The sequence below is a fragment of the Phocoena sinus genome, chromosome 3 (genome assembly GCF_008692025.1).
Source record: "Phocoena sinus isolate mPhoSin1 chromosome 3, mPhoSin1.pri, whole genome shotgun sequence".
NCBI lineage: Eukaryota > Metazoa > Chordata > Mammalia > Artiodactyla > Phocoenidae > Phocoena > Phocoena sinus.
The window spans coordinates 102,724,833-102,738,758 of NC_045765.1; the positions used below are offsets into that span (position 1 = coordinate 102,724,833).

Genomic DNA, 13,926 nt, shown 5'->3' on the forward strand with positions numbered 1-13,926 from the left:
GCACTTTTTAAAAATTGGGGTATTTCACTTAAAAAATCTAGATTTTTGTGGTTGAAAACTTGAAAGATCTATCAATACTAGGTGTCTTGTTTCTTTTTAATAACAGCAGGACCTTGGTCAGAATCCTTGCCTAACTGCCTTACTCACTGCTTTACTCTGAGGAGTCTTGGAAAGGATTTACACAGGCATATATACCTTGATAGGATTTGCATTACGAAAAAATAAAGGTGGGATCAGAATGCCTTTAGTCCAGGGGAAAGGAAGGGGAGGTTTGCCATAGTCAGAGCTAGAGAGGAAGATACGCTGAACTAAGGTCCTTTCAGGGAAGTAGGCAAGTTTAGAATTTTAAGAGTTAAAGAACCAAATTAATGATAATATGTGGAAAGGGCATATTGAAGGTAAAACCCAAATATCAAATTTAGGTGGCCGGCAGAAAGTTCACGTGAGACAGGAAATTGAGAATGACCAGGTGGGGGCTTGGGAAGGAATAACAATGACTTGTTTGGCTGTTTTGACTGGCTGGTGGGGGTAATAAATACAGTCAGTTGTTTTTGGAGCCCTAACTGAAGAGGATTAGCTATAGCCAAGAGTAAAGGGCTTTGTAAATACAGCAATTCACTTGAATCCTTATACACATAAAGTTCGCGAATTCTCCAACTAAATTAAAGGGAGGAAAGAAAGAAAAGGAAAGCAAAGACTACTTTGTAGTTCTGAGGTCATTCAAAGGACTCTCTTTTTAAGACAAGTAACAATTCCTTCTGTGTAATGGGTGGAGAATTCTAATGTGCTTCTGTCAGCTTGCCTGCAGGGTTTGTTAAAGTAAGCCAATTTGATCTTAATATATATTAATACACTGTCAGTTGTAAGAAAAATACCTACAAACAACATTGCAGGGTCTGGCATCTAGTAAGTGCTGGTAAGTGGTTGCTGGATTTGAATTAAACCTTTTAAGACTTAAGCAGTAGTATCTGATTCAGATTAGAGTTTTTCACCTGATATTTCCCTGCAGTGTCTTCACAATTAGGAAACTCAAATATTTGTAGAATAAGTGAATAATTCTGGTGATCCTAATTCTTTATTTAAAAGAATTACTTTTTTCTTAGTTTGCGATGGTATCAACATCCTACAGAAGAAGAATTAAGAATTCTTGCAGGAAAGCAGCAAAAAGGGAAAAGCAGAAAAGATAGGTAAGTTATACTGTCAAGCTTGTAAGGTGTCAAATATTTAATAGAATTTATGTAAATATATTTTGATACTTTGGTTAAAGGAACATTTACAGATTATGCTATAAACAGTTGGTAAATCTGAGATCAAAATTCATGATCTAAAATAATATTGAATCACCCTTTAAGAGCACCCAGTGTGTATTAATCTAATATATAAGCACAAAAGTGACTATTTTACTTAAGAATTGTTAGTGGGGGATTGAATAGGGGAGACCTGTAACCCATGTCTTTACAACTCATTTAAAGATACCAGTTGGTCTGGGTTCTTTTCCAGATTTTGTTACCACTCAGATACTGGGCAAATTCATTTGCTTTTTACCTCTGTTTTCTCATTTTTTAAATAAAAGGGGTGGACAGTATTAACTTCTTAGGTCCCATTAGGCTCTTGAATATTATACTTAAAGTTTCTGAAGAAAACTGCCTGCTAACAAACCTCACTGAATAGACCACAGCAGCCTAATCTGTGAAGTAGAAGGACCAAACATAGCAGCTGTGAAAGATTCTTCCAGCTTTAAAATTTTGTATCCCTATTTATATTGAATTTTCAAGGAAAGTGCATGTTAGTTAGCCTCTCTAAATGGGCCTTAGTTTCCTTAGCTGGGGAGGACTTCTTAGGTTCTGATTCTGTGATCCTAATATATTATAAAATGTCAGTGACAACATGTTGTCACCAAATTCCTCATGTATATCATAAAAATTCTATTAATGTGGGCTAATGGATTTATGGATGCTAAAAAAAATGCTTTGAAGATTAATGATCATTTGACATGAAATTGGAAGTTTGAAAAGACTGTCTTTTCTGATCTTGCTACCATTTTCTTTTTCACTTATCATTACAAATATACCTTGAAGCTCATTGGAATATTAAGTGCAAATCCTCCTTCTCTGTATTCCAGTGGTTATGTTTTTTAATAAAATATTTCTGCCTAATATTATAATTTTCAAAACACTTTTACACAGTCTTATTTAATCCACACAGTAACCCTAAATAGTCACTGTAATTTAATTTATGTTTTACTAATGAGGAAGCTGTTGATCAAAGAAGTTAAATGAGTTGTTCAAGTTCACTTAACTATTAGGAATCAGGATTTTAATCCAGGTCAGTTTTTAGTTTCTGTGTTTCTTTTTAACTATTCCACATTTGCCTTTTCACAGCTACCATAGTCAACATTTGTAAAACTTAGTTATGTAGTACAGTATTTATTCTATAAACACTTAAATTCTTATTATATGCCTTGTCAATAATTTTGTTATTTTTACAATAATTTTTATATGTTGAAAATGCTTTATGTTTACAGAAAGATGCACTAACAACACTATTCTGTTTTAGTAGCAATAATTATTATTTGATTTATTGACATGAATTAAAATTTTTACTGAGGTTTTCCCAGTTTATATTTAATCAAGAACAAATGCGAAATTGTTTCTTGTTACTATAATTATTGTTACTGAAAGTCTATTGCTTTTGATTTATGTTTGATTGTGTTTAAAAATTAAATTTGGAAATAATACACATGCACCTGAAGAATTCTGTTGTTTTCCTCCATCCATGATTCTTAGTAAAAGCAACTCTGAGCTAGCCTTTCACATTTCAGGATTTCTCATGCACATAAGTCTTAATATATTTTTTCAGCTCTGACTTGTTTATATCTACAGGTCTGTTTATGTGTATGTGTGTGTGTACGTGTATAATTTCAAAGTGAAATGCATTTTGTCTTCATTTCCTTTTACTCTTGTGCCTAAGGAAAGAGATGTTAGGGCTGTCTTTAAAGCTACAGAAGAGAGAGCAGAAAAAATGGGGTGCAGTGCTAAGCTAGCAGTCAAGGTTTTGCTTCTGTCACTAGTTTAGGTAACTCTTTCATTGGTAATCTGTATATTCTCATAATAATTTACATCCATATTTTGTAGTTCCCCTTTTAAAAACTACTTTTGAGTGCCTTACGTCCTTTTTGATGAAATATTAGAAGTTCTTCTTTTTCGCTGTGAAGTTTATAACCTCATTTGTAGTTAGTTTGATACAAACACTTGAATAACAGTGAGGGTAACTTGTTTTCTGTGTCACTTGTCTGATTTTTATAGGAAATATAATGGTCACATTGAAAGTAAGCCACTAACCATTCCAAAGGATATTGATCTCCATCTAGAAACAAAGTCAGTTACAGAAGTGGATACTTTAGGTAAGGGAAATCTGGGTAAAGTGTTCTGTAAATCTCAGTTTTATATTATGCTAGTGAAAGTACTTTATCTACTGTTGTTAGATTTTTTTGTTTGTTTTCCTAATCATTAAGTCCATTATATAGATTGAAATCTTTCTCAGAGCTTTAGAAGCTCAGAATGACTTCATCTGAATTGAATTTGTCTTTCTATCCACCTAACTTGTAGTAAGCCTTATTTTTCCCATTTTTTAGAAGAGGCTGTCTTACACAAGTTTGTTACACAGTTTTTGTTTATGTTGAGATTACAGTCAGTTTTCAGTATCTCAAATTTTATTCTAAATTGTCATCTATACCAGTTTACTTGTTTTATAGTGTTGCTTGCAGAAATGCATTTGTATGTTTGTATTAAACTACCTGTATTTACAACAGTTCAACTTTATGCTGCACTTAGTGGAAAGGAAAGTGGTTTTAGTATGATGAACTAGATTAGGAATTAGGAATAGAAAACTTTATTCAAGATTTATTTTTACCCATTGGATATCTCTGAATAAGTCATTCAATTTTTTCCCTGTATATCAGCGTTTATAATTGTATAATAACTATAATGACTTTAAATTTAAAATGAAATTTATATGAAATTATCCAGATCCTAGAAGAGAAAGGCATCTAAGGTGATATTGTTTAGAACACTAGTTTTCAAACCTGGCTGAATGTCAGAATCACCTAAGCAGTTCTTTAAAAATAAAGATACCCCCATACCTACCCTTGGAGATTCAGTAAATCTAGACTGGCTTCTGGGAATTTGTATTTTTTAAAATGTTCCACGTGGTTCTGATTTTTTTTGACTAGGTTTGAGAACTAATGGTTTACATGATAAGTGAGGAATTAAAATAACACATTTAAAAAAGTAATTTTGGTAATGTTGTGTAATGTATCATTATGTAATTTGGTCCTTCTTGGGTTAAATGATACCACCTCAGAAAAACCTTAATAGATTCATTTAAGCATCTCATAAAGAATTATTTTGTGATACAAGGTGGCTTCAATACATTTGAAAATCGATTCTACATTTACAAAGATTGTATGTATATATATGGAAAGGGTGTCCTAGAAAATGTCAGTGAGGAACAATATAATCAGTTGTCTGGTGTCATTCAGACTGTTGAGACTGGTTATGTCATCCTCTTTTTTCTTTTTAAATATTTTTCATGCAAAATTTAAAACATGTAAAAGCACTTGAACTTTCTGATTAGTTGTCCCATTTGTTTTATTAATCCTATATGTGTGCTTACTTGTACAAGAATACTTATACACGTTTCCTGATTTCTAAGACAATTTTTTGTTATTTTTACTAATTAATGTTTATTGAATAGTTATCAGCTAATTAACCTTAATAATAGTTTAAATTGAGTACTTATCAGACATTGTTATAAGTACTTTATTTGTATAAACTTGCCCTCACAGTTCTATGAGGTATGTAACTGTTATTGACTTTTTTTTTTTTAGCTCATTAGATAGAGGAGTTAAATAACTTGACCAGGGTTACACACTGAATGTGGTAGAGCCATTTAGTGAGAATTAGGCTATTTAAATAAACTTAAAAAATTGAAGTTAGGGGTAATGTGGTTTCAGCTTATTCAGTATTTTGTTTTACTTTTACAGTTTTGAGAACTAACTGCAAATGGTACTAGTTAAACAACTGGTCACATAACATTAAGATCATTGTAGTTAATCAGAATAACAGAGAGATTTTTATTTATATTTATGTAATCATCCATGATTGCATGCTCTGTGTCTGTGTTTAGGTAAAAGTAGAAGGTTTTCTGCCTGAACTTTAGGGACTCTCAGAAGGTTAGTGCAAACCACTGGGATTGATGAACTCTCAGTTTTTTTGTATTCCAATATTCTATGAGAAGCATGTATATAATTACATTATTGAATACAGAAAGAAGAATATAATACTTGAGTTAAATGTATAGCCAAGAATATATAATTTGTTCTTTTGTTGAATGTATATATTATTGATATCCCAATAACTATCTTATAGTCTCTCAATTTGTATTAGCTCTCTATTGCAAGAACCTCTTAAAGAATGTAAGAACATTTGAATGTCACTTGGCTGTTTGCTGTGAATGAGTTCCCTGAGGGAAGCCTGTGTGAGTGCGGGCAGGCATGGAGAATTGGAACATTTACTTTAACTTTTGTTAATAAAAACTGAAAACTTTTAGTTAAACAGATATTTGTCTGTCTGTTCCATCCATTTCTCTGCTATCCTTCCAGAAAGTTATTTAAAAAGCTCCACTGAGTGACTTTAGAGGGGAGGAGGGAGATCTACAGAGTAGGAATTTGCAACCACTGTAGGGTGTATCTTTCAGAGTGATGTTCAGAAGCTATTAGGTGTAATACAGCAAAAAAGCTAAAGCAGTTAAAATAACTTGAAGGCAAATTAAGTGTTGTTAAATTAAGTTGAAGCAAACAAATAATTTACCCAATTATAAAAGGATTTGGAATTTTTGCTGTCACCTCATAGAAATGTAAGTTTGGTTAGTTTGTTTTGATATTTTAAATAAGTCTTATTTTGAGTGGTATTTTATTTTTAAAACATTTTTTCTGTAAATTCTGATTTCAAAATATCCTCAGGTGTTACATTTTACAACTAAAATTTTTCCAAAGCAATGTAGATCATTTTATTATGTGCCAGTGAGAATGTAGGAAATGCTATTTTAGTATGTGATATATTTCCACAGTTTTAGGAGGCCTTCTACAAAATGATGTTGATATTTTAGACTGCCCCCTGGCAGAAGTAAACCAGCATATTTGAGAAGAAAAGGGGATGGAATTATACTTACTTTCAGACAATGTTAATTTTAATGTCAGTGAATAGTTTGTTGAAGTAGTATGGCTATATGGAAAATTGACAGGCATTTCATCAGCTTTTCTTGTAGGAGTAGAAGAGAGAATAAAAAGTACATTTATTTAATTTATTATTTTAATCTGCAGTAACTCACAAAATTACTAATCCTCCGTTAGTATGGTTAATAAATGTGACATAATGTTCAACTCTCTTGCTTCACAGAAATGAATATAAATAAACCTGTAGTATTCTACATCAAGTTGTATTCTAAAGCTAAAATATTATAGCTCAGATTCTTTTAAAAAAATCGTGATTTATAATTTCTGTAGAAGCTGAGTAGTTAAAAAATACCAACTCATTTTTCAATCATTTATTTTTAAAAATCGTGATTTATAATTTCTGTAGAAGCTGAGTAGTTAAAAAATACCAACTCATTTTTCAATCATTTATTTTAATTTAAATAATTTTTGGTAATCATTTCAGGTTTATTTTAATTATTTAACTTATGAGGTATTAAAATTTAGTTTTGGTTGCCAACATTCTTGATCTATTTCCTGCATTTTTAGATTCTCATATTTGCAAACCTTACATTGCAAATCATCAAACAGAATAAAATCTAACATGTTTGAAGTTAATTATAGATAAATCCTCCTAAGCTGTTTATGAAAGGTTAAGTAAAGCTTTCTTTCTTACACCTTTATTTTTCAGCATTGCATTACTTTCCAGAATATCAGTGGCTGGTGGATTTCACAGTGGCTGCTACAGTTGTGTATCTAGTAACTGAAGTCTACTACAATTTTATGAAGCCCACACAGGAAATGAATATCAGCTTAGTCTGGTGCCTGCTTGTTTTGTCTTTTGCAATGTATCCTTCAAAACATCATTAATATTAATTTATGAATTTGTTTTCCTTTTACAGCTAACACCATTAGATCTCGTCTGTGACTTAAAAAGGATTTTAGATCATTAGAGAATTTTTCTTTGTTGAAATCCTCTTTATTTAGTTGAAGAAAATGTTCAAAATAGAGGTAAATAGTTTCAAAAGTGAAATACAAGGAAAGATACCAGTTCTTTGCCTTCCCTTTCCTGTCTGACTCATGTCACAGAGGAGCCACTTTTACCTCTTTTAGGTATTTCTTTTGAGATTTCCTTCCATATGTTTAAATCTTACGTGATAATGGTATTTCTTTAATTTTAGGTATTATTGCATCTTTCTCCCCCTTCCTTTCCTTCTTTTCTTTCCAAATACTAAGGAGACAGCTTTTTACTTAAATCAGTAGTTGGTTTTAGTTATACCTATGAAAATATTATTGATAGTTAAGCACTGTAGTATCATTACCCTCCTTGAACAATTTTCTATTCTTCTTGTATCGAAGCTAAACTCTCCTACAGAATTCTAAACCTCAGTAGTTCAGATACATCATTTCTTTTTTTTTTAAATTGAGGTATAGTAGATCTACAGTATTCTATTAGTTTCAGATGTACAGCATTTTTTACAGGTTATACTCCATTCCTGTGCTATACAGTGTATCCTTATTGCTTATCTATTTTATACATAGTAGTTTGTATTTCTTAATCCCATACCTGTAATTTGCTCCTCCTCCCTTCCTTCTCCCCTTTGGTAACCACTAGTTTTCTATATGTGTGAGTCTGTTTCTGTTTTACATAATACATTCATTGGTTTTTGTTTTTGTTTTTGTTTTTTTTTGGTCATGCTGCTCGACATGCAGGATCTTAGTTCCCCGACAAGGGATCGAACCCACGCCCCCTGCAGTGGAAACTCGGAGTCCTAACCACTGGACCGCCAGGGAATTCCCTTTTTGTATTATTTTTTAGATTCCACATATACGTGATGTCATACAGTATTTGTCTTTCTCTGTCTAACTCATTTCACTAAGCATAATATTCTTTAGGTCCGTCCACAGTGCTGCAAATGTCAGAGTTTCATTCTTTTTTTGACCAAGTAATGCTCCATTTTGTGTGTGTGTATATGTATATGTATGTATATATGTATACTACATCTTCTTTATCCATTTGTCTGTTGATAGGCATTTGGATTGCTTCCATATCTCGGCTACTGTAGATAGTGCTGCTATGAACAGTGGGATGTACTTATCTTTTTGAATTAGTGTCTTTGTTTTTTCTGGATGTATATCCAGGAGTGGAATTACTGGTTCATATGGTAGCTCTAGTTTTTTGAGGAACCTCCATACTGTTTTCCATAGTGGCTGCCAGATAGCATCATTTCTATTCTGTTTTTCCTTGGAAATATCCTAGAGCCCTCAGTTCTCTCAGCTTCCTGTGTATCTGTTATCCTGGGATTTCCTTCACTGTCTTCCCAAGAATTCCCTGTGCCCCTTTTTGGATAACATCATCTCCTCTTCTTTGGTTTACTCTCTTGTTTTGGCAGAGTGCATTCTCCTATAGTGTCTTTAGAAAGTGTGGTATATTTTTTATTTTTGGAAATCTTGCATGCCTGAGTTATCTTTATTTTTTTTCCCCCATATTCAGTTTATATTTTGGCTCAGTACAAATTCTAAGAAAGAAATAGTTTTCCCTCAGAGTTTTGAAGGCTCTTGAGCAATTGGATGCCGTCTTGCTCTTGGCATATGCCTCCCCTCCCCCCACTCACATTCACTCTCCAGAAGCTTTTTCTCTTTCACCGGAATCCTTACGGTATTCTGAAACTTCATCATTAATTGTGTTAAGTTCTAGGTTTAGCTTTTTCAGCTGGAAACTCATTTCCTTTAATACTGGGCAATATTTTTGTTATATTTTAAAAAATTTTTTATTGAAATTAAATATTCTCTCTTAAATTTCCACCTGTCCGGAGGCAACTTTTTCTAGCTCCTTTCTGTTTGATGTTTATATCCATATTTCCATATGCATACAAGGCCACTGCCTGATTTTAATTTTAGGCTTTAAATATTGTCATTTCACTCTGGAAAGGAGGACTTAGCACATCTGCCTGGGTTGTCACCTACCATTGATCATTTCCCATTCATCTTATCTTCTGACTATAGTAATGTCATATTTTAAGGAAATATTCATTATTTATGTTATGATCATGTAAATGCTATTCACAGATAAATACTTGCCTTTTCATTTGCATTGTTTTCTTTGTACATATTGTTAATTCAACTGCAAGCTCAGTATGTTCAGAAGCATCAGGTGGTATGTCAGTTTCATCTTCCTGGAGAGAGTTCTTTGGGAGCCCTCAGATAGGCCCTGTTCTGGATTGGTTAAGTTTCCCAACTGATGCACAGCTATTCCCCTGGAAGCACCAGTTATTATCTTCTTAGGGATTCTCTTTACATGTCTCAGACTGGGACTCTTTTTCTTATATTCCATGTCTGCCTCTTACTTGGTTTACTTTCTCATTTTGGTGGAGCGTATCCTTCAGTATTATCTTCAGAAAGGTTGTGTGGGAAATGCATTTTTTGTGACTTCACGCACCTGCAAATATTTTTACCCTGCCTGAAAATTAATCGATCCTTTGATTGAGAATGCAATTCCAGGTTTTACATCATTCTCTTTATAGTTTTGAAGGCATTATTTTTCTGTCTTTGAAGTTCCATTCTTGCTCTTCAAGGATTCCAGTTGCCTTTCTGATTTCTGATTTTTCATATGTCCAATATTTTCCCCCTCTATGGAATCTTTACTGTTTTTTCTTTGGCTACCTGGTATGTTGAAATTTTATGAAGATATGCCTTCTGTTGAGGATCTGTTTTCATCCATTGTGCTGGGACTTCACCAATCTGGAAACTCATATTCTTGACTTCTAGAAATTTTTCTTGAATTATTTTATTTGTGATTTCCTTTTCTTCATTTTCTGTGTTTCTGAATGCTTATTGTTCAGATATTAGATTTCCTAGACTGGTTCTCTAAGGTGCTTATCTTCTGTCTCTCAAAAAATGTTTATATTTTTATATTTTAATTTTCTAGGAGTTTTTTCCAACCCTTTAATTAAATTTTTGTTTTTAATTTCTGCTATAATTTTTAATTTTCAAGTCTTCTTTTTCTTCTGTTTCTATCCCCCACCCCTCACGGGGTCATACTTTTTAAAAAATATATATATATATATTTACTTATTTATTTTTGGTTGTGTTGGGTCTTCATTGCTGCGTGCGGGCTTTCTCTAGTTGCAGCGAACAGGGGCTACTCTTCGTTGTGGTGCACGGACTTCTCATTGCAGTGGCTTCTCTTGTTGCAGAGCACAGGCTCTAGGCATGCGGGCTTCAGTAGTTGTGGCATGTGGGCTCAGTAGTTCTGGCTCACGGGCTCTAGAGTTCAGGCTCAGTAGTTGTGGCACATGGGCTTCGTTGCTCCGCGGCATGTGGAATGTTCCTGGACCAGGGCTTTAACCCGTGTCCCCTGCATTGGCAGGCGGATTCTTAACCACTGCACCATCAGGGAAGTCCCATACTTGTTTTAAGATTACATTATCTTCTCATGTATATTTGAGATATTGATAGATTTTGTAAAAGTTTTCCTTCCACCAAGTATCTTTTTGCTCTGAGTTGATTTAGTTTCTTTGGTTTGGTCACTGACTCTCAACCACTGCACCACCAGGGAAGCCCCTCCCCCTTTTTTGTTTCAATCTCTACTGTGTTAAAGATTGTTCTTGAATGTCTTGTGGTCTTTGAGTACCTGTTTATATTCAAGAAGGAGGGGTTAAAAACTGGAAGTTTTGTGCACGTGGCTGGAGCTTGTTGATTGGTAGACTTTTTAGTGGATGATTGAATAGAGACCTGGAAGTATTCTTCGGGAACCTCTAAATATCAGTGTCTGCTGGTTGTTGGGCCTATCGTTTTCTCCAGAGAAGAATTGTCCATTCTCCCATCTGTGGGATCTAAGTCTGACAACCAGTGTTAAGAGAGCTGATTGGGGAAGAAGGCTCTGAGACTCAACATTCATTGTGCAGGCGTTAATTTAACTGCATGTCTGAGTCCTCCCCCTACCATTTGTTTTCAGCTCTTCATTGTCACCCTGAGTTTTACATAATACCCCCAAGCCCAATCTTCTCTGGTTTAATATCTTTAAAAATTAATTCTTCTGGGTTTTGCCAGAATTGGGGAAAAGTCATCATCAAATCTCTATAATTAGGCAAGACAGAAGATCTGGGAAGTCTAATCACACTAATACAGACATTCAGCCAATCATCTTGTTTTCATACATTTTGCAACCCTACCTTCAGAGGTACCTGCTGTCTCCCAATTCCTGACTTTTGTTTGTATCATGTGTTATGAATTAATTGGCTTTCTTCTCACTGGGTTCCTCACCCTGTAGATCCAGCATAGTAGAGAAAACTGAAACCTAAATCAGTTACTGCTTGTCCATCTATTTCATGTCTTCCAAAATTTGTTGAAAATTTTTTTCTACTGTCATCTCTTTTCCTATTCTTTGTTTGGAGGAGTTTTACTTTCCTTCCTGTGTAGTTTATTTAGTCAGATTTTGGGAGTAAGCAGAATTAATACATATCTTATATCTTTTATTTTCAACCAGAGACTGCTGAACAGTCTTTTAAAGCTGTTAGTGGGGCTTCCCTGGTGGCGCAGTGGTTGAGAGTCCACCTGCCGATGCAGGGGACACGGGTTCGTGCCCCGGTCCGGGAAGATCCCACATGCCGCGGAGCGGCTGGGCCCGTGAGCCATGGCCGCTGAGCCTGCGCGTCCGGAGCCTGTGCTCCGCAACAGGAGAGGCCACAACAGTGAGAGGCCCGCATACCGCAAAAAAAAAAAAAAAAAAAAAAAGCTGTTAGTGGATACCATTTAAAATACATGATATGATTTGACATTCGACACCACTGTGCTATCTCTCTACTGACTTTTGGATTGATTTAGGTATAATTTAGAGTAGAAGAGCCAGAACAAAGCCTTAAGAGTTGATGTCTTCACAAGGTTTATATTGTACTGGGTAGAAATACTGATCATGCGTGTCAGTTGAGAAATATCCCCAGATATTCAGTGTTGTACTTATTCAAGAGCAGATTAAAGAGCAGATTAAATTCAAGTATTTAAAATATTACTATTTAGTTCTATAGTATTAAATATATGAAAATATCAGTCAGAATAAAGACCATCCCTAGACATCGTCATATGAAACACACTAAAAATATTTTAACTTGATAATTAGCACTAGCTGAATGTATGTCTTGCTACTTTTTTCATACTTTGAGTATTTATGTTCTCTGAAATATTGTTTATTATGGAATATTCTCGTTTTTGCTTCATTCTCTTCATGGTTTGTAGCTATGATGTATTTGTGTAGAAACGTGTATCTTGATACCCAGTTTTATTTAATGTGATACAGCCCTTAATACCTACTTACCAGAGAAATTAGAAAAACGTACTTCTTAATAACTACTCAAATTATTGTTTATGTGAATAAATTTTTATCTTTCATTTCACTCAGTAATGCCTAATAATATGAGAGCAGAGGTCCCAAACAGTCTTCAGCACTGAACTGGCTCTGCTTAGTTTTAAGTAGCACACTCGTGAAAGGCACCAAACAATAGCATCCCTGCGGGAATCTAGTAGCTGGCTGTCTCTCCATCCCAGAGAAGACAGAAACTGGTGAAGGGCTTTATAATCCAAGCTATTTTCTGCCAACTTTGACCCTCCACAAAGGGGGTAGAGAAGAAGAAGGAAAGTAGAATTGTGTGTATGATTTTCTTTCGAACTTGTAGCATGTGAGAAAATGACCTGCTGCCTTCAATGGCGTGCAGGAAACCAGAATTAAATGCCAGATATCCAGATGAACACCAAGGAAGAGTCTGTTAATAGCCTATCTTTTATCTTAGTTATAACATATCTGGTATGCCTTTCACACCCTATGAACAGTCTAGGTGCAGTGACCTCTGTCTGGCTTCTCTTTATTTTCTTATTGTATGTGCCTACTTATTAGTCAAACACATGTCTCCATTGATTACATAGGACAATGGCTCCACTTAATTCCAGAGTCACACATACATCAGTTGACTCAGAAATTCTCTGCAGTTGTTACTGATGAAATGTCCTTTGTTAAAGTGGTCCCCAAATTAGACACATATAACGTAAATAATTGGTTCACTTCAAAGTGAGGAAGAAAATGGTTTTATTTTTGTGGTCATTTTTTCCCCCCATCAGTTTTATTTGACATTCTTGTGTCGGACAACAGTTATAATTTTTACATAATCTTGAAAGTTTTAAAAGCACAAGAATGATTTTTTAAAACGTGACACTAAAATCTTGAACCCTGGAACCTAAAACTGACCCATCATCCCTTGTCATCAGCTCTGCTTTCTGCTTCAACTGAGTTGTACATGCATCTAAGCTATGATTCCTGCTTCCAGTCTTACTCCTAAACCCATACAAATTCTCAGCTCTACTCTCTTGCCCATTTGTAATTCTAACCACCTATTTGTCTAAGTCTGTGTGTTCCGGTTCCACTTATGCCAAGTTACATGGTATGTAGAAGGTAAGGGGTAAAGAAAGCCTTATAATGAGGATGGAGAGGTTGTAGTAATTGTCTTTCCTGTATGATGGCCCATAACGTCTTAGAGTCATTGGAGAAATGTCTACTGATTTCCTAATGTGAAGCATGTAATTTTCATTTATGAATAAAGAAAAGTAAAAAGGTAAAAATGGTGCTTGCAAAAAATCCAGCGATCCTTTGGTGGAAGTAAAACTTTTAAAAATTAAAATATTCT

General features: G+C 34.3%; 1 protein-coding gene across 3 annotated transcripts in view; it reads left to right on the top strand.

Moving 5' to 3' along the window:
- The window catches only part of TMEM161B (transmembrane protein 161B), a 66,458-nt gene that overhangs the window by 28,709 nt on the left and 23,823 nt on the right, over positions 1–13,926 (top strand). For 2 of the 3 annotated variants that reach the window (XM_032627519.1, XM_032627520.1), the window contains 3 exons: positions 1,104–1,187; positions 3,306–3,403; positions 6,945–7,101. In XM_032627519.1, coding sequence (XP_032483410.1) covers positions 1,104–1,187; positions 3,306–3,403; positions 6,945–7,101 — 339 coding nt within the window. The remainder of the gene's footprint in view (positions 1–1,103; positions 1,188–3,305; positions 3,404–6,944; positions 7,102–13,926) is intronic. The other variant, XM_032627522.1, reaches the window with a different exon arrangement.